The sequence below is a fragment of the Cnephaeus nilssonii genome, assembly GCF_951640355.1.
Source record: "Cnephaeus nilssonii genome assembly, chromosome: 21".
Lineage (NCBI taxonomy): Eukaryota > Metazoa > Chordata > Mammalia > Chiroptera > Vespertilionidae > Cnephaeus > Cnephaeus nilssonii.
The window spans coordinates 11,432,151-11,459,714 of NC_137092.1; the positions used below are offsets into that span (position 1 = coordinate 11,432,151).

At 46.4% G+C, this 27,564-nt stretch overlaps 1 protein-coding gene across 1 annotated transcript in view; it reads left to right on the top strand.

The window, feature by feature from the left end:
• Positions 1-11,990, top strand: part of WARS2 (tryptophanyl tRNA synthetase 2, mitochondrial) — a 66,378-nt gene extending 54,388 nt beyond the window's left edge. The window contains exons 5-6 of the mRNA XM_079761905.1: positions 8,214-8,332; positions 10,047-11,990. Coding sequence (XP_079618031.1) covers positions 8,214-8,332; positions 10,047-10,495 — 568 coding nt within the window. The 3' untranslated portion in view covers positions 10,496-11,990. The remainder of the gene's footprint in view (positions 1-8,213; positions 8,333-10,046) is intronic.
• Positions 11,991-27,564: the final 15,574 nt, after the last annotated feature.

Sequence of the window (27,564 nt, forward strand, 5' to 3'; positions counted from 1 at the left end):
CAGAGAAGATCAGACGCATTATTATGTGACAGAAGTTATAACAATCAAAATTATGAAAGACTTTTGTTTTATGTTGTGTCTAAGAAAGCACACTCGGGGTAAGAAAAAAAAAAGGATGTGGAGAAAAAGAGAAGGCATTAATATGGATATCGTTAAGGAGGGTATAAATTTTAAAAGAGCAGCACTAAATTATTTGAAGTGAAAGGAAGACTATGAGGAGAGAAGTTGCAAATGTGAAGAGAATAAGCCCCATAAGTGTGCAGAATCAAAGACAGGCTGAATTAATGTAAAGTGTAAACTCAATGGAGGAGAAGGAAGGGCCAAGATAAATTACAGGAGGTGAAAGGAGCAGCAGGAGCAGGGGGAGGAAAGACTAGAAACAAACAAACCGAAATCAGATGAAGAAGCCAAGTGCAGCCATAGGACCAGGTGAAAAAAATTAAAATTTTTAAAATCTCTCTCTCTCTTTTTTTTTTTAAAGCAAAATCTCACAGAATGGCAAGAAAAGAGGCGAGGGTCCGGCATGAGGCAAAGACGCATGCAGAGTCATTATGAAAACTAAATGTGTTTTCTGTTTAGTTTGGTTGCTTTGCGAATCTGGAACCATTTTGACATGTGGAAATATTCATTTCGATGTGCTTAAAGTGTATTGATTATGGTAATTGTTTTTTCTGTGTTAGTTGCAGTCCATTGTGATTTCCTATGGGCTACCGTAATTGCTTCTTAACCTGCCCTGTTGGCTAATTTGGTTTGGGAGAGGCAAGGTGACCTCTGCTTGTCAGCCTCACTGTAATTACAGAGACAGGAGTAGCGACGTCCAGTCAAAGAGGAGAAATGTGGAAGCGGGGGCGGGGGGTGCACTCCTCGGAGAGGAGCGTGTGCAGGGTCGTGGGCACTGGAGCATTTTTGTTTTTGCCACGCGCTGGGCCAGTGACTTTCTGCTCCCGGCTGTGTGGACAAGAGCAAGGGACGAAGCCCGAACCGTCATTCTGCAGAATTTCCTGAATTCATCGACGGACCTTAGAGAAGAGAAACTTCTTCCTGATCCATTGCCATCGTCCCTGCATTTTGCCTTTCCCATTCATTGTTCTGTCCCTGTTTTCCCGGAATGAAAGGAATTCTCAGAACCCCTATAGCATGCCATTCATACTTTGGAATTACCTAATCAGTGAACGGTCAGTTTCAAATATGTTTTGCACCCATACCTGTCAGGATGGCTGCCCAGGTTTGTGCCCGTCTCTGGGATTACATGTTGATATTTAGGTTTTTGGAGTGAGGCAGCTCTGAACAAGGAAAGTGATCATGGTTTGCAGAAAGTCACCATGTACCTCATAGCAAGGTATCTAATAGTCTCGGGATTTCTTTCACTATTTTATCCTGCATCGTGTCAGATATTAATGAATATTTGTTATATCAATAGCTAGTGTTTATTGAGCTCTTACTATCAAGTACTATGCTTGGTTATCGCATTTAGTGAAACAACTGTATAAGGTAGGCACTATTATGATCTCTATTTTACAGAGGAAACAGGTTTAGAAAAAGTAAGAAGGGTGGAGCTGTGATTTAAATTCAGAAAGTCTGACTTCTGAGATCCTGGCTTTATCCTCTCTAGTGATCACAAACTGACTGCATTATACATTTTATTTTGGTAGGAACTATAGTGACTGTATAGATTATAGTGGCTTCCTCTTTAGATCATTCATTTTTTGAATGAGTATTTATTAAGCTCCTCGTGCATACCAGGCAACTCTATTGGAAATATATTGAAAAGCAAGACAGACAAACTCTCAAAAAGCTTACTTTATAACTTATTTTTAAAAGCTCATTTTATTTTTAGGGTCTCGTAGTGGGAGAGTCAAGCCTCCCACGGGTTAATTTAATATTCTAATATCGTTAAAACATTCTTTCTATATTCATTAGGAAAAATTAAAAATCACTGCTGCTGTTTGTTTTTATTACCATATTGGTGCATTTCCTTCAAATCAGTTTCTTAAGCTAACATTTCTTGTTTGCATACTATGTGCCAGGCACCAGACTGCGAGCTTTGCGCACATTATTTTACTCCTCAAAGCACTCCTTGTGCAGGAACTATTACTAGTCAGTTTTAAAAATGAAAAAAAAAAAAAAAAAAACAGGCTGAAGGAGGTTAAATAAGTTGCCCAGGAACACCCGGCTGGAGCGCAGGAATCTGACCACAGGCTGCCTAACACGAGTCCCCACTCCAACCACTGTGGCTCCTTCTTCACGCCAATACGTGTATTTTCCCAAAAAAATCGGCATCCTGGCTTTTTTGTCTTACATTTTCCCACATCACTGAAATGTTTTCTGATGTTTGTGTTATTTTTATTTCTTCCCTGTGTGTGATTCTTTGTTTTCTATCTTTTGCTATCTAGATTGTGTTTGCTCTGCTTTCATCTATTCCAGTGATTGGAAGGTGTGCTTTCTGTTTCCCATTCTAGTAGCGGTTGTCTTTGAACTAAACAAAGACCACCCAAATGAGAACACACAGACACTATTTATTCAGAGCTGGCCGCAGCGAGGAGTCAGCCGCCCTCGCTTGTGATTCTCAGAGGCTCGAAGCAGGAGGGCAGTGGAAAACTTTATAGGAAAGGAAGGTTTCAGGTATGCTTTCTGTTTTGAGGCTGTTGCCATGGGGAAGCTGAAGGCTGGCTAAGGAGAAGCGGGGCATATGATGGGATTCATTCGGGGAGCATTTTGACTTTCTCTGGTGGGTCCTGAGTTGGACAAAGCGAAGACAAAGAATTGGGAAGTTGGCAGTCATTGCCCAAGTCTCGACCATTCCAGGCCAGTGGCTGCAGAGGTGGTGATTTGGCTTCCTGGTCTGGTTGCTCCAAACGTTTTGGGTTATGGTTTTCTGGTCATGTATTGTCTGGCCATTGCCCATTTGTATATCAGTTTCTCTCTTTCCAGGAATTATATTTGGGGCCTTGTTTTAATCGTTCCAAGTACAAAATGATATCATGTGGTCAGATGGGTTATTAATCGCATTGAGATCCTCAGTTTACACTCGCACTTCCTTTTGATTCCGTTAACTAACCTGGGATTTTCAACAAAGGTTGTTATAAATGTATTGATTTTAGATTGCATTTTCTGCCTCAAATTGTGGCCAAAATTTAGATTCTGTGTTTTAATGTTTACAGCCTGTCTTTATACCCCAGCATTTCCGCTTCTGAGTTCTGGAGTCCTTAGGTTTGACTCAGAATTGTTTCCAGTCCTTTACATGCCTGAGAATTTCTCTCTGTTTAGCTTGCTTCCTCTGTGAAATGGGATTGAGGACAATAATAATACAGTAAAAGTGCTTGGCAAAGTGTACAGCATATAGAGGGTGTTTCCTAGCCACTAGCTACTTTATTATCATCATCATAATTATTATAGTTCACAATAAAAGGCAGCTTGGCTAGGTTTTTAATACCTTCTACTCTCAACCCTATAAACATGGTTTCATTGTTGTATTATTAACCTGATTTTTCTCATTTTTATTTTTATTTTTCTGGCTGTGGAATAGAGGATTTTTTTTAAAATTTATTTAACTTTATAATTCAGTGTGGGTTTTTTTCTGGGTTGTGTTGCAGTGTGAGTCTCTGGTGTTTTTCCTGAAACTTGTTGAGCCCATTCAATGTGCATACTCAGTTTTGCTTGCTTCCTTGTTTCTCATCGAGTGAAGTTCCCTCCAGTTTTAAGGTTATGGCTTCAGTTCAGGTGGTCCTGGTGCCTTCCTCTGGAGGACCCTAATCATAGACCAGAGGATGGTCCTCCAACCCATCACTTGCTGGTCCCGTTTCTCCTTTTCCTCCGGCTCTGAGTTCTTGAGGAGCTTCGCGTTCCTCACCCAGGCCACCGATAACGACCTGTCCCTAGACTCTGCTCCTTCCTGCTCCTGGTTCTGTGATTGCGTGTTGGCTTTTCTTTATTTCATCATTACACTTTCTCTCCATTTTATTGTTTTCTCTCACCGATGTTATTCTCCTTTTGTGACTTCTTGCTCTTGTCCTAAAACAACCATGTCTTTAAGAATCCTATTGAGGTTACCAAGCAGTTTTCTTTAAAAAAAACAAAACTACCTGTTTCTTGTAAAAGTTCATTTTCAAATGTCTGATCTTCCTCAGAGTCTCCAGGGTAGAATTGCCTTTCCCTTGTTCCACATTATTTTTCATAGGCTCTGGATAGGGGTCTTCTACTGGCTTATTTGTTTGATTTTTATGTGCTGGGTTTTTGCACTTGATCTTAGCCAAAAGGCCGAGAAGAGATGTGTGCTGGTTTTTTTAAATCCATATTGGAACAAGGAAACTATATTCAAATAGTGTCAGCCAATAGACACAATCTGCGGAAGGCCCGTGAGTCCTCCTGCCACTTGGACGCTATTTGAACTCTGTGCTCATAATTCATCAGGAAGGCAGAGCAGTGTGCTGCGCTTTGGTCCAATGGCTGGTGTTGCTCAACTAGGTTAGCCCTGCTGGTCTGAGATAGAGTTTTCTCCTGCTGCCTGCCCTCAGCACTTTACTTTTTATTTCATTCATTCCACAAATGTTCCCTGAGCACTGCCCACCCCTAGCCGGGAAACGCTGTGTGCCCTGGCGCAGAGGAGTAGGTAAGACCAGCACGTCCCTGCTGCCATGGAGCTCACATGCTCATTCTCAGGAGGAGGCAGTGACTGTGACCAGTGCCTGCTGCCTCCACGGCTTGTGCCGTTGGCGTTTTCTGAGAGCTGTCTCCACGGCTGCATGTAGGAGAGAGTCAGGCTGATGACGAACAAAGGGCCAGAGCAATCTAGCTGCCATGGAGGGATGTCTGCCCTCGTCTCCGGCGGGGGCAGGCTTCCAGCAAGGGGGACATTTGCTCCAACTACATGTGACAAGAAGCTCAACCAATGGCTCTTTCTAGTTCAGTTCTGTTGATCTTCACCGTTAATGAGAAGTCTTCTCAAATTCTGTCCTTAGTTTTAACTCTTAATGCTAGTTTTTAGTTATTTAGAGTTCCTCTATCTTCATGGGTGTTCTGGGTAAAACATTCAGACAGGTTATTTTCTACCACAGTGATGGTATCATTTCAAACCGGGAGCGTGGATTCTTCACTGTTGAGTTTGGGAGTGAATGTGGGATATTTAATGCCAGTGTCTAGTAGGAAGGCAGAGATGCAGCCCTGAGCCTGCAGGGAGCTGGCAGAGCTAGCAACAGAGCCCTAGAAATCAGAAGAGAAGGGACATGCGGATCCTCACGTGAAAGTTGTTATGCTCTCCAATGATGAGAGGAAAGCAGAGGGCCAAGACTGTGTTTTTAGAAATGTCAATATTTAGGGGACAAAAGGAGAAAAATAAGGGAATTCATTGATCTGTGTTGATTATATTTTATTTTTACTCTTCTGTGAAACTTTATATATAAATAAATATCCTATCAGGTCTTGATTATCCACTTTGCTAAATATGCATGATGACCTGGGATTTTTTTCCCTTCACAAACTGTCCCTATGTCTGGAGAGAAGTTGGAATCAGAGTCAGGTAAGGATTGAACCTCTAGTTCTTTAGGAAGTGTGTCTTAAGCACCTTTCTGAAATAGAACACATATATACCATTTGAGAATCCTGTTCTCTACCTGGCTACCATGATTTGAGAGCTTGCCAAGTTGCAGGCACAGTGCTAAGCACTTTACATGCATTGTCTCGTTTAATCTCCACAACAATAGTGTGGGGTAAATCACTGTTATTACACCCAATTTACAATGAGAAAGTTGCCTATGACAGAAATTCTGTGATTTACCCAGTTACATAAGACAAGAGTGGCAGAGTCAGGATTTGGTGCTAGCCTAGTCACCAAGCCCGTTATCTTACATGAGTGCTTTACTGCATCAGGCATGTGCTCACGCGCGCTTACACAAACACATTACACACACACATACACACACACACACACACACACACTACAACTGCATGAGTATATGAGGAACTATATATGTCAATGTTCAGGAATTTTTTTAAATACATAAAATGAATTTTATTTGACTTCCATGCAAAAGAAGTGTCAGAGAGTTGCTTTGAAACCTATTGCTTATTCTAATACTCAAAACATATATCAGCTCTTCTTTTGGAAATATATTCAGAATTATTTTAGCAAACAAATATTAGTTTCATGAATTGACAGTCACACCTTGTTTCTGACCAGAAAGTATAGAACATTCATTCACCAGATTTGTCTCCAGATGACTTTCAGTTATTATAAAAGATAATTTTCCCCCACTCCAATAAAAATTTCTTCCTATATGAATCTTAAAAAAAAATCTGCCACAAAATAATGTAAGTTCCTTATGGTTCTCTAACTATAATACAGGAACTATCTATGCATCTATTAAAATTCTATGAATGAAGACCACATAGAAACATGGGAAATGCCATATGTTAACATGAAAGGTGGAATGCATACTATGTCTGCTTTATGTAAAAATACATATAGACAACTACAGGGACTGGAAAGTAATTTGCAAAAATAAATACAATTAGAATTATGAGGGATATTTCAAACTTTTTCAAAATGTTCTCAAGTATTTTACTATCTTAAAGTAGCTCGTCTTAATGCTAGTCAAAACCTCCTTCACGTTCTCATGCTCTAGGCAACTACGTTAAATGGACCAGAAGCCTATGGACAGTAATTCGCAAGGAAAGTCAAAGGTCTCTGCCAGTTCTTTGAGAATCACGGACTAACCCTGGGCTGGAAGGTTCTCCTCTCTGTAACAAAGCACCATAGCTTTCTAGCAGTTTTCCTTTGCCGTGGCTCTTTTGAAAGCTGTTATTTTCCCTTTCAGATGTATAATTATTTAAATATTCAAGTTCACTTAAGGCTGCTGCTTTCATAGGGGGCATATCAAACTTCCTTGATTAAGAAACTACAGCACTTTATTCACTGTATTATCAAATGTAAACTCCCCAGCCAGCATTAAAGTCTTCAAATCACCCATCTTCTCCCCTGGTAATACTTCAGTAAGCTTTCCCCATCAAGACTTCTCTATACTGGTTCCTTCTTCCCTTGTTTGACATAACTCACCATGATCTAACACTTTACTAGTACATATGGGATTAAAATAATTACAAATACGGTCCCTGTATTCTGATAATATGTGTTTCACCTCTTTATTTTTTAATAAAATAAAGTCTTACAGATAAGATCCAGGTCTCCTTTCCTCAAGCCCCTTCCTTCCCTCCTTCTTCGGAGGCAGCTACGATCATGAATTTGTGGAGGGGCTTCCAATATGTTTTTTAAAACATTTGTATTGGGTTCAGAGAGGAAGGGAGAGGGAGAGAGAGACAGAAACATCAATGATGAGAGAGAATCATTGATCGGCTGCCTCTTGCACGCCCCACACTGGGGATCGAGCCTGCAACTGAGGCATGTGCCCTGACCAGGAATCGAACCATGACCTCCTGGTTCCTAGGTCGATGCTCAACCACTGAGCCACGCCGGCTGGGCCAAATATGTTTTTTAACTTATATAGGTATTGGTGCATAGAATTTTCATATGTGCTTTTAAGATTTACATAAATGTCATTGCTCTCTACGTCTTCTGCAACTTGCTTTTTCCATTCAACGTTGTTTTTGAGACCCATCTACATTATACTGATAGATTTTGATCTTATTCATTTATTTTAAGTTCCCTGCAGCATATTAATTGTCCCGTGGTTGTTGCAATGTACTGGAAAACAGAAGAGCATATATTCCTAAAAGATCTGAGTCACTCCCTGTGTGGCAGGAGGAAGACTCGCCTGCAGAGCCGTCTGCCATGTTTGATTTGAGGCGTGGGGTGGAGTGTCTTTCAAGTGTGAGCACAAGCTCTGAAGTAAGAAGCATCTGGTCCAGGCCAGGATAATGTGTGCTGACTGGGTGAGGGACCGGAGGGGATTTAAAATACAATTATGCTTAGAGCCTGTGCTCTTTAAGATCCCATACCTCCCTCCCAGCGAGATCCTGTCCCACTGGTGTGGTTGACGGCTGTGTTCTTCCGCTGTGGACAAGAGGGAACTCGAGTAGCCTGACGCCTCTTTGGCGTTTGTCTGGTGCACAGAGACAGATGCGGGTCCCGGCATCCCCTCTGTAGTTGGTGAGCGGTTGTTGACCACAGTGAAACAGGCCCAGGAAATGCAGCTGCTTGCAGTATCATTTCCGTGTAAGCAGGCACCCTGCAGAGTTCTTCTGTCTGTCTTCCATTAAAGGTCCACACACGTTCCTGTCGGGGAGGATCAAGTCCAGCACATGGAGCTAGTTCAGGATCTAGCACGAGGGTTTAACAAGAAGTATGGGGAGTTCTTCCCGGTGCCCAAGTCCATTCTAAGTAAGTAACAAACATGTGATTGATAAATTGGGGCTGTTTATAATCCTTTTGTATTTAAAAATATTTTATTTTTCAATTACAATTGACATACAATATTATATTATATTCCAGGTTATACAACATAGTGATTAGACATTTATATAACTTACAAAGTGGTCACCCGGGTAAGTCTAGTAATCAGGGTATGTGTCAAAGAGAAGTCTGAATAATGGACCAAAGCTTAGAACTTTCTTGGAACTAAACTTAGCTTCTTTGTGGACAGGTTTCAGGATTTATAACTAGAATCCCCATCTTTTTCTTTCATGTAGGACTAGTAGACCTCATTGGATAATTGAATGAAATAACCAAAAAAGCTTGAAAAGTAGGGAGACTAAAACTAAAAATAATAATTTGTATGTATAAAGTATTATATAATTTATCACACACACACCCTCATTTGGTAGAACAGGTAGCTTTCCCTATGTTATGGATGAGGAAACTAGGGTCTGGCAGGGCTAACTTTGTGTTCAAGTCCTGTATCTAATCAGTGGCAAACCTGGGCCCTAGATTGAGTTCTGCTTCCAAAACCAGCTTCCCTTCGCTTCCCTATTCACAACAAAACAGAAGTTATGAGATTGAGAACTGCTGGGTCATAATGTAGATAAAACAAGAGGGTGTTGATCATCCTACTCTGCCTTCTTAAATGCACAACTGAGGTGGAATGTACAGTCCACCTACTGAATCTGAGGCCTCGGCTGCAACGTGCCGGGCTGTGCTAGTCCGGAATCTCCTTGAGGAAAGAAGCTGTACACCTCTATCAGCATACTTGTAGCTGTGCAAAGCTGTGGCAGGGAAGAAATCACGAAACCTAAGCTCTGTCCATCTTCGTTAAACTGACAGCATTTTAAGGGAGTATACCATGTACCCAGTATCCATCTAGAAACCTAAGTTGGGTATAAGTGTCTAAGTTATTCCCACAGATAAATTCAGGGCACCCCACACACCCAAATCAACCTTCTTTGAGTAATAACATTTTAATGTTTTGGCCTATTGTTATTTTACCAATTTCAACTTTATATGCTTCTGTAATAGCCATAAAACAGGCACTTATTACTAACACTGGTCTATGAAGCACAGCTTAACATCTTGATTCTATCAGAGTAATAAACAAGCTTCTCGTGTGTGTGTGTGTGTGTGTGTGTGTGTGTGTGTGTGTGTGTGTGTTCGTATATACTTTTATAATCATGGGTAAAGAATTGGAAGGATTGACACAGATGGTTAAAGTTGGTTTGGGGACAGGAAGGGCAGTGGTTATGGGTAGGGGGTGATTAGCCAGTAGAGAAGCACAGGGAGGAAGAGAGAGGGAGAGGCAAGAAATAGACAATTTTTTAACGGTGCGCACAGCAAAAACAGTGTGATTGATACAATTTTGTTTGTATAATACTATTGTACATTTTTATGTGAACATGTGCATCCAAAATGTGTAAAGATATGATCAACAAAATGTTACAGATTTGTTTGATGTTTACTTTCATGCTTATGAAATTCTTGAATTTTGCACAGTGAGAATTTAATATTTATATAATCAGATAAAAATAATAGTTATTTGGTGTTCTTGGATTTTTAAAGATCAAGATTGACACTGACATTCATGATGATTTTTTTCTTACTGTTGTCATTGTTTTGTTCTTTGTTTTGTTTTGTTTGGGATGTGTGTGTTGTGTTTTTACCTAAGCATCGATGAAGAAGGTAAAATCTCTCCGTGATCCTTCTGTCAAAATGTCGAAATCAGACCCGGACAGACTGGCCACCGTCAGAATAACAGACAGCCCAGAGGAGATAGTGCAGAAGTTCCGCAAGGCGATGACGGACTTCACCTCGGAGGTCACCTACGACCCGGCCCGCCGTGAGGGCGTCTCCAACCTGGTGGCCATCCACTCCGCGGTGACAGGGCTCCCCGTGGAGGACGTGGTGCGCCAGAGCGCCGGCCTCGACACCGCCCGCTACAAGCTGCTGGTGGCAGATGCTGTGATTGAGAAATTCGCTCCAATTAAGAGTGAAATTGAAAAACTGAAGATGGACAAGGACCACTTAGAGAAGGTTTTACAAGCGGGGTCAGCCAGAGCCAAGGAATTAGCACATCCTGTGTGCCAGGAGGTGAAGAAGCTGGTGGGGTTTCTGTAGGAAGTTTCAGCCGATCACACAAAGGCTCTTCTGGTTTGTGGTCTGTGCGCTCCGAGAAAGGCAGCTTTCCTCCTGGACAAGCAGGACATTGTAGTTTGGGGATATTTAATTCGGTATACTTGATAGTGGCTTCATCTGATGGAGAATGTTATGTGGCCTGCAGATAGAGCAGTATTCTAAATCCCATCCGCAAAATGCTGTGGCCAGGGAAGAAAAAGCAAAGAAGGCAGAGCTTTCTGAATCCTCAATATTTGAGGCACACACTCCCCAGCCTGGTTTACATACACACATGTGACTGAGGTGACTGGTAATTTGGCAAAAGGGGTATCATCTGTGTCTTTCTCAAGTGGGCACTATCATAGATGGTCACCTTATCTGTCCCAACCCTTTTACAGTAATAGGAAGGGGTCTCAGACTTACTAGTACAATCCTTGGGATGCCATTGGGACCAACTTGTATTCAGATCTCATAAAAATGAGTTGATTAATATAGTTCATTTGTCACTGAGATGGTGCCTGCTTTAAAGCATTTAAGCTGCTTAACTTGTTTCCCAAGAGATTATACTGATTGTTTTGGCAAGTTTTTTTTGTGTGTTTTTGTTTTTAATTCAGAGATGCATATAATCTTTTAAAAAGGCTGCATTATTTCAACTTGATATATTTATTGTTCATGAACCCAGGCCCTAGATGATGTTCCTAATAGGTACTTCCAACCCCCTGTGAAATATATGAGAGGAATTGCCATTTTACATGGCGGAAAGGGAGGCTCAGAGGACAGTTAGCTTGGACAGCATCTCTCGGGAAGTGAGAGGCAAATCCAAGATGAAAACCTTTGCTCCTTACCTGAGCCTCCAACCTTTTGAAGGGGGTCCTGGAAATATAAGACCTGAACTACTGAGACTGTTTCTATCAGTAACTCAACGAGTGCCGGTCACATTTGCGCCTCATAGTCCCGACGCAGGTCCCACGTTCTGTCTCCTGTACTTCCTGCAGAGGCACTTCCAGTATACCTTGCCTGACTAAAACAGCGGGGAGGCCGGAGCAGTGTGAGTGGAAACCTCCCATCGCCTTCTACCTCGTCTCTCTAAGTAATAACAGGTCACTCTGAAACCTGCCCTCCCATTTCCCACACCTGAAAAGGGAAAGGGTAATCCTGACTTGCCAGGGTCTGTTAGCAAGATTGATTTTGTAACAGAAAATGCTTATCATTTTTTGCCAGTGGGTATAATGATCGTCATTTATACTCAAAAGACTAGTATGTTGGGCAAAGAATTTTTACTCATGTTTCTTAAGAGAGGGCAGTAAAAAGGTCCTTGTATTAACAGATATAAATCCACAGAACACCGCATCCCAGAATCCGAAGTAAAAGACCCTTTTTTGGATCCTTGCTTGGGATGGGGTATCAGTAGTCCTAGAGGAGCCTCTTGGGGCATATTTCTTCCGAGGCTGTTCTATTTTTCCTTTCAGATGAACCCTATTGTGAATACTGGACAAAGACAACATTAAAGGTGGATCTATCAGACCAATGTCTATTTGTTTGTCTCTCTGTGTGTTTCTTTACCCCCTTGCAACACCTTTTGTCCACAGAACTACAGGCACCATGGAAGGACTCTCAGATGAGAGAAACCAGACGACGTGTGACGACTTCGAGGAGCAAAACCCTGCACAGGTGAGGTCGGCTTGTGTGTACCCTGCTGTTGTTACTCCTTGAAAGTGACCCAAGGGCTCAAGCCCAAAATCAGCCTGTAATGACTGAGACATGCCCAATAATGTCGGAAAATGGGCTAGAGATTCCTAATAAAGTGTGGGGTTGGTTTGTTGGTTGGTTGGTTTGTTTCTCAGAAACCTCTTGATGCACACCATGCAGATGCTGATCATGAAACACTAACTGATACCACTAAGCTCTCACTATGTGTCCCCCATCACGCTAAACGTCTTACAACTGTTTTTCCGAGTTACACTGAGTGAATATGATTAAAAGGTGGGGGTGGGGGGAGACAGACAGGAAATAGCAGAAAGTCAAGACAATAATTATGTTTTTATGACTGGTTATCGATTTTCTTCTCTCTCTCTATTCTAAACTCCTTTTTTCCAAGGTCCCCAGAGCAGTAGCATGAGTACCACTTGGGGACTCATTCAGAATGCACCTTCTCTGGCCCTACCCCACACTTACTGAATCAAAACTTCAGGGATACACATAGCAATCTCTGTTTTAAATAAACCTCTTATTTATGTGTATTCTCTCATTTCCTCCTAACCCAACAAAGCGATACTGATATATTACTAAGGATGAAACCGAGGCATAGGCAGTTGAGTAGGTTGCCTAAGACAGTTCAGCCTCTGAGAGGTAGAATCAGGTCATCCAATCCAGAGCTCACAAGGCCACAGCAGCTCCTGCACTGTCTTCTAGTGTGTTTGGTGTTGTGTGCTCTAAGGTGCCCTGGCCAATACAGTACGTGCCCATTTTAATTTAAATTGTGACTAAATAAATAATTCACATCCGCAGCAGCAACTTCAAGGGCCCAGTATCCTCAGTGGCTGATGGCTAGTGACTTGGGTAGTGCAGCATCATCCTCACCTGGGAACTTATTAGATATGCAAATCCACAGACAGCCCCCTGCCAGACTTACTGCATGGCAATTTCTGGGGGTGGCTCAGCAATCCGTTAGCCTTTCAGCTAATCAGATGCACATTAGTGTTTGAGAACCACTGTGCTGGGGGATAAAAAGAGAATAAAACCCAGCCTCTCTCAAGGAGTTTAGAATAAAGGAAGAGAAGAAAAGCAATAACCAGTCATAAAAACGTAATTATTGTCTTTACTTTCTGCTATTTCCTGTCTCCCCCCTCCCCCATTTTTTTTATCATATTCACTCAATGTAGCTTTGGCTGTTTTTGTTTATATATGATTATTATTTATAGACAGTTTAAAATTTTAGGTCATTTGGGCCTATGAAAGTCCTAAAAGGGGAAAATGACTGAACTTACATTTGTAAATGGAGTAAACAGAGATTTGATCATCAATACCAGAGTTAACGAGGATCTCCTGAAGCCAAGAGAGATGAATAAGAAGAGGGAGTTCTTTTACACAGTGGGTAGTAAAATTATAGTACTTATTACCCTGTAAAGGGTTATATGACCTAGAAATAAAAACAGCTGAGCCTGGATTAAATTTATGAGTGAGACAGTCACAAAATTGCATTAAGCACAAGTTAGGAATGTTCAAATTATGTCTAAAAGTAGCTGATGTTGAAATAGGAACCACCACCTTTGCTGTCACCGCCCCTCAATCTCATCACCTTCCGTGTTCAGAACTCTAGGCTAGACCAGAAGAGACCAGTGTGGCCCCAACAGTTCCATCTTTCATAACTTTCTAATCTCTCCCTAATTTAACATATTAAGTGTTTGGTAAGTTCTAACTAACCATATTTCATCTTCACAAACCTGTGTAAAGCATAAGAATTGTTATCCCCATTTTACTGTGGTGGGCTGGAAAGAAGCCTGCTTGAGAATAGGGACTTGTGTACTTAGTGTGTTTTGTAAAAACCTGTACACACTTTGGATTTGATGGGCAATAAAGGTAAAGAAAATAAGGGAGGCAATGGATGCCATACTTTAAAGAATGTGTTGTGATTTATGATTAAAGCCCGTGTGCCATTAGTCTTATTCACAAGAGACAACCCAGATCATTGAAATCATCCAAAACTTAAATAAAATGTTATTATTACTACACACAGTGAACTGATACTATGTCTTTGGCACAGGAGCTAAACACTTTGGATGGTGCTAACATATACAAGCATTAGCACATCCCAAACTAGCCAGACTTGAAACTTAGAAACTCGAGACTTTGTGATAATGAAGAAGTAGCAGTTAGTATTGCCCATCTTCCCCAAAGCTGTGTGAATCTCTAGAAGAAAGGGTTTAATTTCCCCACCACTGTTAGAAACAAAAAGTTATTTTGTATGCCTGCCATTTGCTGCTAGAAATGATTTTAGCTCTGGCTTATATGTTGTTGTTGTTGTTGTTTTAAATCTTGCAATATCTTTAAACTGCCTTCCAGTTTGGTAAAATACAACCACTTTATTTCCTTCTTTTCCTCCTTTATCCCTTTAAGGAGACTTCATTCATCTTCTATCCCAAAATACTGTCAGTCAGGATTTCTATTCCAAATAATTTGGAGTCAAAAGCATTCAACAGTTTGGAGGCAAGTGAGCTTTTTATTGGGTTTTTATTGAGAGTAAATTGAACTGTGTGGGCAGGCGAGAGAGGGGTTCCTCTGTGAGGCCCAGCATGCCCCACCGCTGCACCCCAGCAAGGACTCGTGTTACAAGAATTACATCACTAGGATCTGCTTATATTGGCTGACCAGGCCCAACAGACCCCTGGGCGCAGCCAGGCAGGTTAACTCCTTCTTGATCTTCATGAACCTTCCACAAGAGAGCTTACGTGGCCCCCAACAATTTTGTTTTTCATAACTTTCTAATCTTTTCCTAATTTAACATATAAAGTGTTTGGTAAATTCTAACCATATTTCTTCTTCACAAACCTGTCTGAAGCATAAGAATTTTATCCCCATTTTACAGATAAGTTTTCCCTGAGTACTTGGGGACCAGCTAATCTGTTTATTGAACTTGAACTTTGCACCATATATGTACTTGTTGGGGGTTTTATTATTGATTTTGTTTTGTAAATTACTCATAGTCTGGAGCAAAGACTGGCACAGAGTAGATGCTAAATAAATGCTTATTGGTTGAAAACCAACCGAGAAGAGAGAGAGTTTGGGGATTGCAAATTCATATGGCTTCACGAGACAGATAACTTTGTAATTTTATGAAATAATAAATATGACTTCAGTGCTTACTATGTGCTGGGTGCTGCTCTAGACACTGGGGATACAGCGGTGAAAAAATAGACAAAAATGCCTGGCCTCTTGGAGTTAACATTGTAGTAGAGAGAGACAGACAATTACAACAACATGGAAAGTAAAGGGTTGGTCACCAGGTGATGAAAGCTATGTAGAAATACAAAGAACATGGGGATGGAGTGTGTTAGGGACTGACTTGTGCTTCCACCCTCAAAATTCATATGTTGAAGCCTCCACCCCCAGTATCTGAGAATATAACTATATTGGTAACCTTGTTCAAAGCAATTTGGGTAGATGATGGGATCAAATGTCTAGCTGAATATATTTAAGAGTAAATGGGAGAAGAGAAGTTAAAGACAGTGACCTTGACTACTTTTGCAAGGAGTAATGCTCTAAAGAGAAGCAGAGAAATGAGACAGTATGGTAGTGACATAGAGTCAAGAGAGGGTTTTGTTTCTTTTTAGGTTGGGAGAATAATTGCATACTTCTATGCTGATGGGAATGACCCAGTAGAGAGGGAAAGTTTAATGACACAGGAGTGAGAGAGAGCAATTACTAATGCATGTCTTTGAGGAAGTAAGGAAGAATGGGATCCAGAGCACATGTGAAGAGGTTGGAGTTAGATGGGAGACCAGAGAAGACAGAGAAGAAGAATATATGGACACGGGCACAGATGGATTTTTACATGTGGTAGAATAACAAGTAAAAGGTCTCTGTTGCTTCCATTTTCTTAGTGAAATAGGACTCAAGGTCCTCAGCAGAGAATTAGGATGAGGGAAGATGTGTTGGAAGTTTGAGGAGTAAGGAGGAGGAAGAGGTGTGAAATAGTCATCTAGGGAAAAGGAGAGGGAAGGACCAGGGACATTCAGTAGAACAGCCAGGCAGCATTTAAGGGCTCTCTTGAGGCTAGAAAACATGAATTTACGAGAGCAGCCAACCAGTTGATTGTTTTGCTCCAGCCACATTCCGCTGTGTGGGTGTAGGCAGAGCGTAAGCAAAGTTGGATTAGCCTAGAGCTGGATTTTGCTAAGTGATTACAACAAAAGGGCAAAGGGGCAAAGGAACTAAGTGCGTATAACAATGAGCCACCGCCTCCCAATGGGGCAAGGGGGAATGAGGATGTGAGGGGTGTGGAGACAGGGGACTGATGGGAAAATCAATTGACTGAAGGTCCCAGTGGTGTCAAAAAAATGAGGGAGTGAGATGAAAACACAGATGTTGGTCTGAGTTTGTATTCAAGATACAGGCATGCAACTCTTGGTATTGACAAACTTGGAGGTATGGCTTGAGGAATGGTTGTTGAAATAGGTGGAACATATGATCTTTAGGAGAGAAAGTAAAAAAAAAAACTAGGGAATTATAAAGGCCATTTACTTCAATATGCAACCACAAAGACTGCCCAGAGTAGCAATGAAGACAGAGTTAAACTAGGAAGAAATTTTTCAAAAAATGATGGGGAGCCTGGCTGGTGTGGCTCAATTGATTGAGCCTCGTCCTATGTACCAGGAGGTCCTGGTTCAATTCCTGGCCAGGGCACATGCCCAGGTTGCAGGATCAATTTCCGGTCGGGTGCATGCAGGAGGCAGCTAATCAATGTTTCTCTCTGACACCAATGTTTCTCTCTCTCCCTCTCTCTGAAATCAATAATATATATGTATAATGAAGGGGAGTGGTCTTGAGAGTCTGGCGGCTGATGATATGAGTCCAAAACCAGAGGTTTTTAGGGAGAGAGAGGGTAGTGATCTGGAAGTAACAACGAGGAGCAAACGGGACACTTCCTCCACCTCCAGCTGCCAGTATTGTGTACGGGCTGGAACATAAGATCCCCCATATCTCCAGCACATCCTGGGTGGCAGGGCTGAGCATGGAGTCTCTTTGGAGGATTATGTTGGGGACATTCAGAAATCTGTGATTGTCGTTGGACTGTTACTTCTTAACCCATAGATGCTCCATTATCATTTGAAAAAATTAAAAATATGTTTTTATTAATGACTTTAGAGTGAGAGGGAGAGGGAGAGAGAAACATTGATGTGAGAGGGTAACATCAATCAGCTGCCTCCTGAACGGCCCCTACTGGGGATAGAGCCTACAAACCGGGCATGTGCCCTGATCAGAATCAAACTGGCCACCTGTAGGTACACGGGACGACACTCAACCAACTGAGCCACACCAGCCAGCGCACGCCATCATCAATTAAGCCTTCAGCACATTTTGAGAGTCCACTTGTTCGGCCTTCCTAGTTTATTTCTTATCTAAAGCATTCGTTTGTTTTTTTGTTAGAGGGTTTGGAAATGTGAGGGGCCTGACAGCTAATTTAGCCCAATTCCTCTGAGACCTTCATAGAACATCTTAAAAACTTGCAATAGGGATGCTGTCCTGGAAAATGTTCTCTCTCTCAAATAAGGGACCAGAATATCTGGGGCTCCCAGGTGGGTGCACCTCCTGGAGGAATCTGCCCTGACTTCCGGTGCTGTTTTGTTCCAGAGGTCTGGAGCCACTGGACGATGTTGGCACAGTCACCACTTTGCTGGCTGTCACAGGGAGATCACTGAAGTGACGCCCTTTCTCTAGGCAGAGACGATGCTCTGCACCAGACACGCCAGCTTACAGTTCGTTCTTTAGCCTGAGCGGCAGCTCTGGTTCCCTGGTAGTGGGCAGGGAAGAAAAGGGTACTGGAGTCAGTGATGACGTGGTCTTTCATGTGGCTGCGAAACTATCCCTGAAGTCATTTCCAAACATGGCATTCCACAAATGTTTGCAGCAGTCATTTGAATAAGATAGAGAACCCCAGGGTAACTTCTTTGAAGGACAACTCAATTCAAATCAACTCTGGTATTTAAAAAATACGTATCAACCCCATTACTTTCTAAGTCAGCTTTCAATCCCTGAATCCTTGAACAAAAATTTTAAAAACTGATCAAAGGAAAGAGCCTGCCTTGGTGACAGTTGCTACTCACCATCATGAGATAAGACGCGGGATGTGTGGCTGAGGTGGAAAGTACTTGTGATTTGGTGGATTTAGGATCAAACCCAACATGGTTTGCCTTCTAATTTAGCCGACATTTAATTCAAATACTTGAGGCTTTTGTACATGCTAACGCAGAAGCATAATGAGGAATCAAAGGATGAACTAGTCATTGTTAGGAAGGCAAGCATTTTAAACGTTTGTGAACTGTGCTTTACATCTAAATAATGAGATGGCTCCAGAAAGCAGGAAGTCTGTCTGGAAAGCCACAGTGAAATGTTGAACAACTTGATCTTGAGTGCCTATCTTTATCTTTGCCTTGGGGAAATTTTAAACAAAAAGTACAATAAGAGGCAGAAAACAGAAAGCTTCTTGAAAGTGAGTTTTATGTCTTTTTTTATTATATAGTCTATCTAACACAGGCAAATAAACCTACGTGATGCCTTAGTTTGTACAGGTAAAATCCAATTAGCATACCTTTTTTTGAAAAACATTATCTCCTGTGAGGAGATTAAGGGTGGCTCTTTCTCAGTTCCCTTTGGCCAAATAGTAACATACATTTATAGGAAAGGCTATCATGGATGTGCCTGGAATGGGCCAAACTGACTAGCACCCAAGTGGGTGGATATTTTGTAATGATCTCATTAGTACCCGTAAAAGCCCACTGAGCTAACCAGCCATCGGAGCTTACAACGGAGCAGCTAAAACAGCTACGGGTGGGGGAGTGGGGTGGGAGGTAACTAGGAAGTCATCCTCAGCCAAACGCATCCCCCTCTCTATGCTTTCCTGGCCTGATGTGGGGAGGCAGAGGAGACAAGGATGTCGGTTCCGGAAGTTGGGCAGGAGGAGATATGACCCAATGGAAGAAGGAATCTGAACAGAGGTTTGCCTGCCCCGGACCACTACTGCCCTTTCACTGGGAGACCCAGCACTGCCCAAAGGGGTGCCTGCACATGAAATTTTTCTTCACCGTTTCCAGGTCGAGTCTTCCCCTTGACCATCCTCTAAGACGGGGGATCGGTGTACCCAGCAATATGCAAGACATTGTGTATAATGAACATAATAACACTGAGTGTCTGATCTCAGGATATTACAGTTTAGTCAGGGAGACAAAACTTAAGCCCTTTTAAAACATGGTCACAATCTAGCAAAAATAGTCTTGCTTTGGAGGACACATTCACTCAAGAAATGGATCATGGAGGGGTTTTTTAACTAAATGAAGTATCCAATCCTTTTTGTATTCCTTTGCTTTATCCTTTTCAAACAATTTGTCCATTCATTCTACAAATATTTATCCAGGGCTGCCTGTTATGAGTAAGGTACTATGTTGGGCACAGGGAAAACCTTGCTAAACCTAATGCATCAAAAAGTATTAGTACTGATCAATAATACCCCAGGCAAAAAAACTTGATCCATCTCGAAGCATTCTAAACAAATGATTTATTCCAATTTGGTTATTATCTTCCTTTTTCCTTCCTGATGTGCCTCTTCCTTTTCCATCCTACTATGAAGTACTGAAAGTATTTTGGTGGCGTGAGGAAGGAAAAAACACGTTTGTGTTGTAAAATAAATGGCCTTGGCACTCTCTTCTGCCCTGGAAATAGGAGGAATCTGCTTGCTCTGGGGGTCCCTGTTCTTCAGGAAGCCCTCAGCTGGTCTTTAGCAGCAATGATGACATAAAGGAAAATTACATTCTGATGCAGAATTCAGCCCCTTCATCTTTCTCCTGTCTCTACAGCGTGGAGCCAGGGCCCATAGAGGATCTAATATCAAAAGGAAGAGGGTAATACCACTACATGTAGAAAAAAAAATAATTACCAAATTTCCTGAATAGTAAACAGCTTAGAAAAAAGAAGAAGCTGAACCCTTTGATAGCTTGGCCCTTGGTCTGCCCATGAATGCCTTAAGGATTATATCATCCCACTGACTCCAGCAGCCCGCGCTATTGTTTCAGAGCAGGAGACGCAAAGGGGGCTGGGGGGAGAAGAAGAGGGGATGGGTGGGAGCAGGTCTCCTCACCTTGGGGAGAGGAGAGTTTGATTTTGAAAGGGCAGTTATTAAACGTCAATGGCAGTGCGGCTGGAAAGACAAATTGAACAATTTCTCAGCGTCTGTGGGAAGGAGGTTTCTCGGGGCCATTACTCCTGTTCTTGAGAGATTGATGTAAACGTTTGGATTCAATAACTTCTACCCCAGATGACATTGGCTCAAAAGGGAGAGAAAGGGACTGCAAGTTGCCCACAAGTGTTGTTGCCGAAAACCATCACCTGGGGGCAGTCTTGTGACTGTTTAGTGCCCCAAGCCTCGTTCTGGTACGGATTTTACTACCTTTTTTTTTTCTGGATGTGCTCAGTGTCTTTATCCGAGGTTAAGGTGTGAGAAAAGGCGCAAAGGGGGAAGGCGGCTTAGGAACCGAGCCTTACACCTCCTCGGTCAGCCGGGAGGGGATGCCGCGAGAACGTGCAGGAATTGAGAAGAGTCACAAAAGTCCTTTGGGTCTTTGAAAGGGAAGCCTCAGAGGCCGAGAGGCGGCGGGGTGGGGGCCGCAGACTTGGGGTCCTGAGATACTATCGACCTCAGCGTGGATGGCGAGGCCGGGATTCTCCGCATTCCGGGGATTGACGGAGCCCCCGCCCCCGCCTCCCTGAGCTGCTGCGCGCGGCCAGCCCACGGCTTCTGGACGCCCCGCTCCCGCCCACGACCGCGCGGGGACTTGGGCACAGGGAGGAGGGGACGTGGGCCCCGCAGGGCGCCCCCCGACTCCAGCCGGGGAGACGCGGGCTCCGTCGGGCTCCCAGGCCTGTAAGGCGCTGCGGCCACAGGAGTTCTGGGCTCTGGTTCCCAGGCGCGCGCTCCTCGGTTCGCTCTAGGGGGTGCGAGGGGGGCTCCGGGCTCACCGGCGGCACCTTCCTTCGCAGCCAGCCCGCGAGACTGCCCGTTCCTTCGTGCTCTTTCCCACGCAAAGGGCAACGTCTTAGCGTAGGAACTCCAAGACCTTCGTGTGCTATCGGATCAAGTCCGTGAAAGAGAAGGCTACCGCGGCCTCCCCGGATCCGTGGGCGGAAGCGCTGGGTCTGGAAGGTGTTGTTCCTTCGTGTGCATATGTCCTTTGTGTGCATATGTCCTTCGTGTGCCATGCGTCCCCTCGTGTGCACGTGTGCCGGGCGGGCAGCCCGCGAACAGGCTGAGCGCGCGTGCAGCCGGCCGTGCGCCTGGGAGAGCGGAAAGTAAACCCGAGAACACCGGGCCCGCCCCAAACACAGCCAGACCCTGGCTCCGCGCAACAGCGGCGGGATCCTCTCAGGCTTCACGAGGGATGACTTCCCCAAGGCTTTACCTCCTTCCCCACGGCCGCCAAGCCGCAGAAGGGGCGCCCTCACAAGTTAGGGGGAGGCCGTTTCCCGCGGGGGGAACGTCAGGGGGGGAACTTGGGGCAAATATGCGTTTGGATGGCTCGGCCTCGGCTTTCACCACGAGCCCGTTCGGAGGCCTCCGGCCCTGGGCCCCACGCCGGGCTGCCCGTGTGAACTGGCCGATTGGAGCGCAAGGCCAAGTTCCACGGAATTCGGCGCGCGGGCCCATTTCTCCGGAAGTTGTGTCCTTGGGGCAGGCCCTTGTTGAAACAGAGGGAGAGATCGCTCAAAACGGCATTGTTTTCTCTCCAAGACGACGGAGAAGAGGACAATACCTGGCTTAGCGTGGATGGCGAGCCTCAGCCCTCAACTCGGAGCCCCTAGAAATAAAGGCGAGGCGCCCGTGCCCCCTCTCGGGCTGCGGTTCACGCCCTTGCGGCGCGCTCACGTGGGAATTCGCGGGGGCGGGGGCGCTTGGGAGTGGACTTTGCCCGTAAACCTCGCGAAGGGTCACAGGGCGCCGGGAAGCCCACGTGGAAGGCTCTCCCGTGTCCGCAAACGTGTGAATTCGCGGGAAACGTCTCATTCGAAGTCCGCGGGACCGGGAGGCGCATTTGGATGCAGGGCTGGCTTCCTAGGGGGTCCTGGCCCGAGCTCGGGCGCGAGGCCCTTTTTTTAAAAACTCCCCACCCCCTCCTTGCAGCCCCACGCGAGCTCCGCGCGGCCGTTTCCCGCCTGGGACAAAGGCGGGCGCAGCCGCCGGTCTCGCCTCTGAACGTCGCGGACACGCGGAGTCGCGCTCCGCTGGTTGGGGACGGAGCCTGACGAAGAGGCCGCCGCTCCTGCGCGGCGGGTGGAGCGCGCGGAGCCGCGATGGGTGCGCTCGGCACCGCCCGTTTCCTGCGCCGGAGCAGCCGGCGGCCGGGCTCCTGCTGCCTCCCGGCTCCAGCGCGGTGGGCGGCTCGGCCCGCGGGCGGCCTCGCTGCCTCTCCCACCGCCCGCATCCCTGCCGAACCGGGCCCCGCTGCCGAACCGGGCGGGAGGGGAGCTGCGGGGTAGCCGCCAGGCTGGGCAACAGCGATCCGGCGCTGCGGGGGTGTGAGCTGGTCTCACCTGGGCAGGTGCATTGGGAATGATTGTACGCGTTCCGGTCCGAGGCTACATTTCCAAAGTCTCGATGGGAACGTGAGAACGAAGTTCCGAAAAGGAAAAGCCGTTTGCGTCACTTGTTCAAGGTGAAAGTGAAAATGTGTTCAGCTCGCGAGCGGGATGCTTTTCTCCGCTGTACACTTCACTGGGCACAGCGGCGGCGAGGGGCCTCAGGGAGGTCGTGTGCAGCTGCACTGTCCTCGGAACGTAAAGGAAAGGCGCCGGTTTGGGTGCCTCTGCGTTGGGAGAATTGTACCCGCCTCGGCCGTTGGCCTGGGTGTGCTTGAGCGCCGCCGCAGCCACCACCGCCGCGTCTGGCAGAGTCCGCTGGCGTTCAGCCCCCACCCCTGCTTTTGCCCCCACCCCGACAGCGGCATTATTTTCCACTGCAGCTCTTCTCTCTTTGGGGTCATTTTACCTTCCTCTCCATCGCTTTGTCACCCCTCCTCCAATTATACCCGCCCCCCAAGGCACTTATCAGACGGAATCCCTATTTTATATTGGTACCTCTCTGCTTGGCCTGGATCTTAGAATTCAAAGTCACTGCCCAGGAACATTCGTGTACCTGCAAATGCCTACACCAAGGCTGCTGAGCCTCCAGTAGGTCTCAGAGGGTCTGAGCATTGATAGCAGGGGGTATAGATCTGATTTTAACCAACTATGCCATGAGGCCACAGGCCGCGGGATGATGCATGTCCAGGCTAGTGTCTGCGGGGCTGGGTACGCACTGATGAAGCAGATAGGTTGGTAAGGGCACATGAAAATTACTATTAAAAAAGCTGAGTGATGTTTTGAGTCTACCTATAGAGTGTCTTAATACCCTCTCCTCCCATTCTACTTTTTTTTTGTAGGTGCACTTACACTTGTAAGTGAATTTGTACAGTAACGTGTGGAATCTGTGCATACGTGTCTGTGTGAGCGTGACATTGAAGTGCGCACCTGTGGAAATGGCCCTAAATCAGTTTCTCTTCTCTGGCGTACGCACCGAGAAGAAACCCTTTGGTTGCAGGGTTTGTGGTTCCCAAGCTTCTTAGAAAGCCTCTGGAAGGGAACCGGGCTTTAGGAGTGGAAAGTGCTATTTAAAAGGGATTTAGCATCCTCTGCTTCTCAGCATTTCCCTGAAGGTAGTAGGGCGGGACTTTGTAGCTCAATGCTGTCCCTCCCCTACTTCCGAGGAAAAGTGTGAACTCCTGCAGACTCGCGCCCACCTCTGGCCATGACCCCAAATGTGTATGTATCCTGAAGCCTAAGCCCCACCACTCTGACTGTTCTAAGCTGCAAGCCCCACAAACCTGCCATGAAGCCAAATCCGAGCTTGCTGGATGAATCTGTACTCAGACACACACGTGTTTGTTTGTTTTCTTTTACAAAGGAGAGCTTGGTAAAATGCCTACATGTGGTGGACATTCGGTGGTTATTTGTTGAGAGAATGAATGAACTCATGTGTATATTTATTCTGTCCAAGGCCAGTTTTTTTCTCACTAAATAAGCTGGTACATGCATATGTCAGATATATGTGACAAAACATTGTGCGCCCAGAGTGTAGGGGGACTTTCTGTATCTGTCCCTTTTTGCCTTCAAGCTCTCCTGCGCAGCCTCCTCCCCCATGTCCCCGCCGGAGGCGCAGGTCTCTGCAACTAGTTGGCAAACTTATCCGACCCCTGCCAAAGCCTGTCAGTCAGCCAGTAAAAGCAAATGCTTTACTTTGGTCCTGTCCTTCCTTCCCTCCCAGATCTCACTCAAGTTTCTACAAAGGTTCTTCAGCTGGTTTCACCCTGCAACACTCCCACTTGCCTTTGCATTCTCTCTAGGTGGTACACTGCTTGGGTTCCATAGACCTCACAGACCTGCAAACAGGCAGGTCGCCCCTGCTCACTGACGCGCATCGGTCAGCATTTGCACTGAGTGGCCACGGTTCTCGGGAAAGCTTGGGGTCTTAATTTTGGAGAGGACGGCCAGTTCCGGGAAGGCTAGAAGTCACTGTTCCCAATCTAGCTGAAGTTTTCTTTTACAAAAACATATTTAATCACAATAGAGTCTGACGTCAGCAATGACAAACCTCCAAGAAGAGAGTCCAGTGCCAGGACCTTGGAGCTCAGTGGGTCTCACTCTTGCCATCCAGTGGGTCCCCAAGTCCTCCCCCCTTTGAAGGACTTGGAGGATCCTCCTCTGTGCCCCAGCCAGCCTGCTGCCACCTAGAGGATGCCGACACCCTGTTCCTCCCGCCTCCCAGACCCTTTCTGAGGGACAGCTATCTGGAAGGTGCATCCCACCTGCCACTAATTCCTCTGGACAGTCTGCCCAGCAATAACCCGGGAAAACCAGAACAAGGACTTTTTCCTTCTCCCCTGCCCTCTGTTCTCCCCTTCTTCATCTCCCATCTCTCTCCTTCAAACTCCCCCTCCCATTTGGGAGTCCACAGGTCCACGAAGAGAGGTGTCTCTATGGCCTTCACCCCCAGGGCAGCTGCTTGCTCACCAGGAAGGAGGGGCAGGGGCAGGAAAGGAACTTTAAAAGCTCCACTAAAGCCAAAGCTGCCAAAGAACCTCTGGGGCAACCTGGAAAGTTTCAGACCCCGCTCTCCAGACCCCCAACCCTGGAAGGGCCAACATCCCCTCTTTAAAAGAGATGAATTGTGATCAGGACTCTGAGTCAGGTGGTGGTGGTGGTGGTGGTGGGGGGGGGGGGGGCGCGGCAGGGTTGGGGAAGCAAACACCTCTGAGGTGGAGGGGAGTCTAACTGGTTTCTAACCTGGACAGCTAACGTCAAACCGGTTTCCTCTGGGGCAGCTCCCTGCTCGGTGAGATCCAGGAACAGGCTTGACCCAGAGCACAGTTCTCCTCGTGAGGCCTCGGATTGGGGACAGGACACCCATCGGGGATGCTCTGTTTTCTCACCCTACATCAGAGACTGAGGCCCAGAGGAGCTCTGTGATTTGTTAGCGCTTTACAGTTTATAAAGAATGATAGTGGTGACAAGCCAAAGGCTGGTCTAATGCAGGGACCTCCGCAGCCTGCTGACTGACGCCTTCTTTAAGTTCTCCGGGGGCTGCTCTCTGAATCGCCTTAAAAAAATGAAACCAAGCCTGAACTCAACGGTGTTGAATCAGCTGTTCACTCTACCTAACCCGCCCCCATGTGATCTACAGCCGTGATTGCTAACGATCACCTAGGGACAAATTAAGGAATTGAAAATGCTGAGCTTGAGAAGCTGAATTCCTTACACTATCTGGGGTCGTTAATCACCCAGCAGAAACCAGTCCGGCAAGAAGGAAAAGTAGCTAGAGGGACAGAAAGGTGTGGGTCTGTGTGCGGGTGTTCAGGGGCTCACGTGGCGGGACTCCAATGCAGATGCTCATATGTGTAGGATGTGCTCCAAATGGGCGCCGCAGAGGACCCGTCCCAGGAACCATAAAGCTCCTATCGGCTGCCCCAAACGCGCTAGTTCACTACAGGAGAAATGTCGGCCTGGTAACCATGAGACCTGTGCAAGCTTAGCTCATGACTCAAGACTCCACTCCCCCAGTGAGTCGGGTCCACGCCAGCACCCGGTTGCTTTCCCAGAGTAGGCTGCCCGGCATTTACCCAACGTGGTGAGAATACAAGATTCTCCGTCAGAGACTTCCCAGGCCTCGAGAATCCCTTCTAAGGTTGGGGTGGGGTGAAGGGCAATGTAGGGAGGCGCGTGCCAGGCAAAGTGGGGTGCACGAAATTTGCAGCCATAGGAAAGCAAGTATCTGGGGGTGCAGGAGTGTAACTTCTGTGCCCACAAGGAAGGGAAGGCTTCACCACTACCACCACCCCCCCCCCCCCCCCGCAGGGTGGGGATCGCGACAAATATTAGGAAACCTGGCGCTTGGAGCGGGTAGTCTGGCACCAGGTCTTCCAAGAAACTCACGTTCTCCCAAGAGCCCGCAGCTGCCTGACTCCCGCCCCGTGCCACCCGGAACCCAAGATGCCAGGGCCTGGACCCGAGGTCTCAGAGCGCAGGGTGCCGCTCCAGGAAGCACCCAGGCGCGGGGCGCTGCGCTCTGCGCTCCCCGAGGCGCGGGGCTCCGGCAGCTTCCCAGCGAGGAGGCTCCAGCACCGGGCTTCCCCGGGGCCCGCCGGGCCGCTCTTCCCCCTAACCCCGCCATCCGCTCTTCCCCGCAGCCCCGCAGTTATCGGGACGATTTGTTTAGTGAAGCTCCTCAAACAATGGAAAGTTCGGAGGTTTCCTGGACGTTGTGTTGGGGAGGCGGGGCCGGGACCCGCTGACGGCGGCTTCCCCAACCCTGCTCCCCCCTTTCTCTGCCCCCTCAGCCGCCGGCCGGGCAGCAGAAAGCGGCGGCCAGCCTTCTCCTGCCCTTCGGCCGGACGACCCACGGCAGCCGCGCCCGCCCCCTCTGCACCTGCCTGGCTGAGGTGAGATGCCCGGCGCGCGCCTCGAGAGCGCAGCGCCCGCTCCGGCTGCCGGGGCCGTGACCTCGTGCGACGCGCGGGAGAAGGGCGAGTGAGGAGGGCGGAATCACCCCCAAGGGAGTGGGGAGCGCACAAATGTGTCGGCGACCTGGGTAAAGGGTCCTCACTGTGTTGCCCTGGGACCTAGGACCAGTCGAGGACGTTTTAGGGATCTCGGTTTCTCCTCTAGAAATGAGAGCCATCACACTGTCCGGCTCAGGGGGTGCCAGCTCTCCTGGGAGCGGCCCGCGGGAGGCCGGGGAGAGCGCGGAATCCGGGGCAGGAAACAGGCGCTCTCTG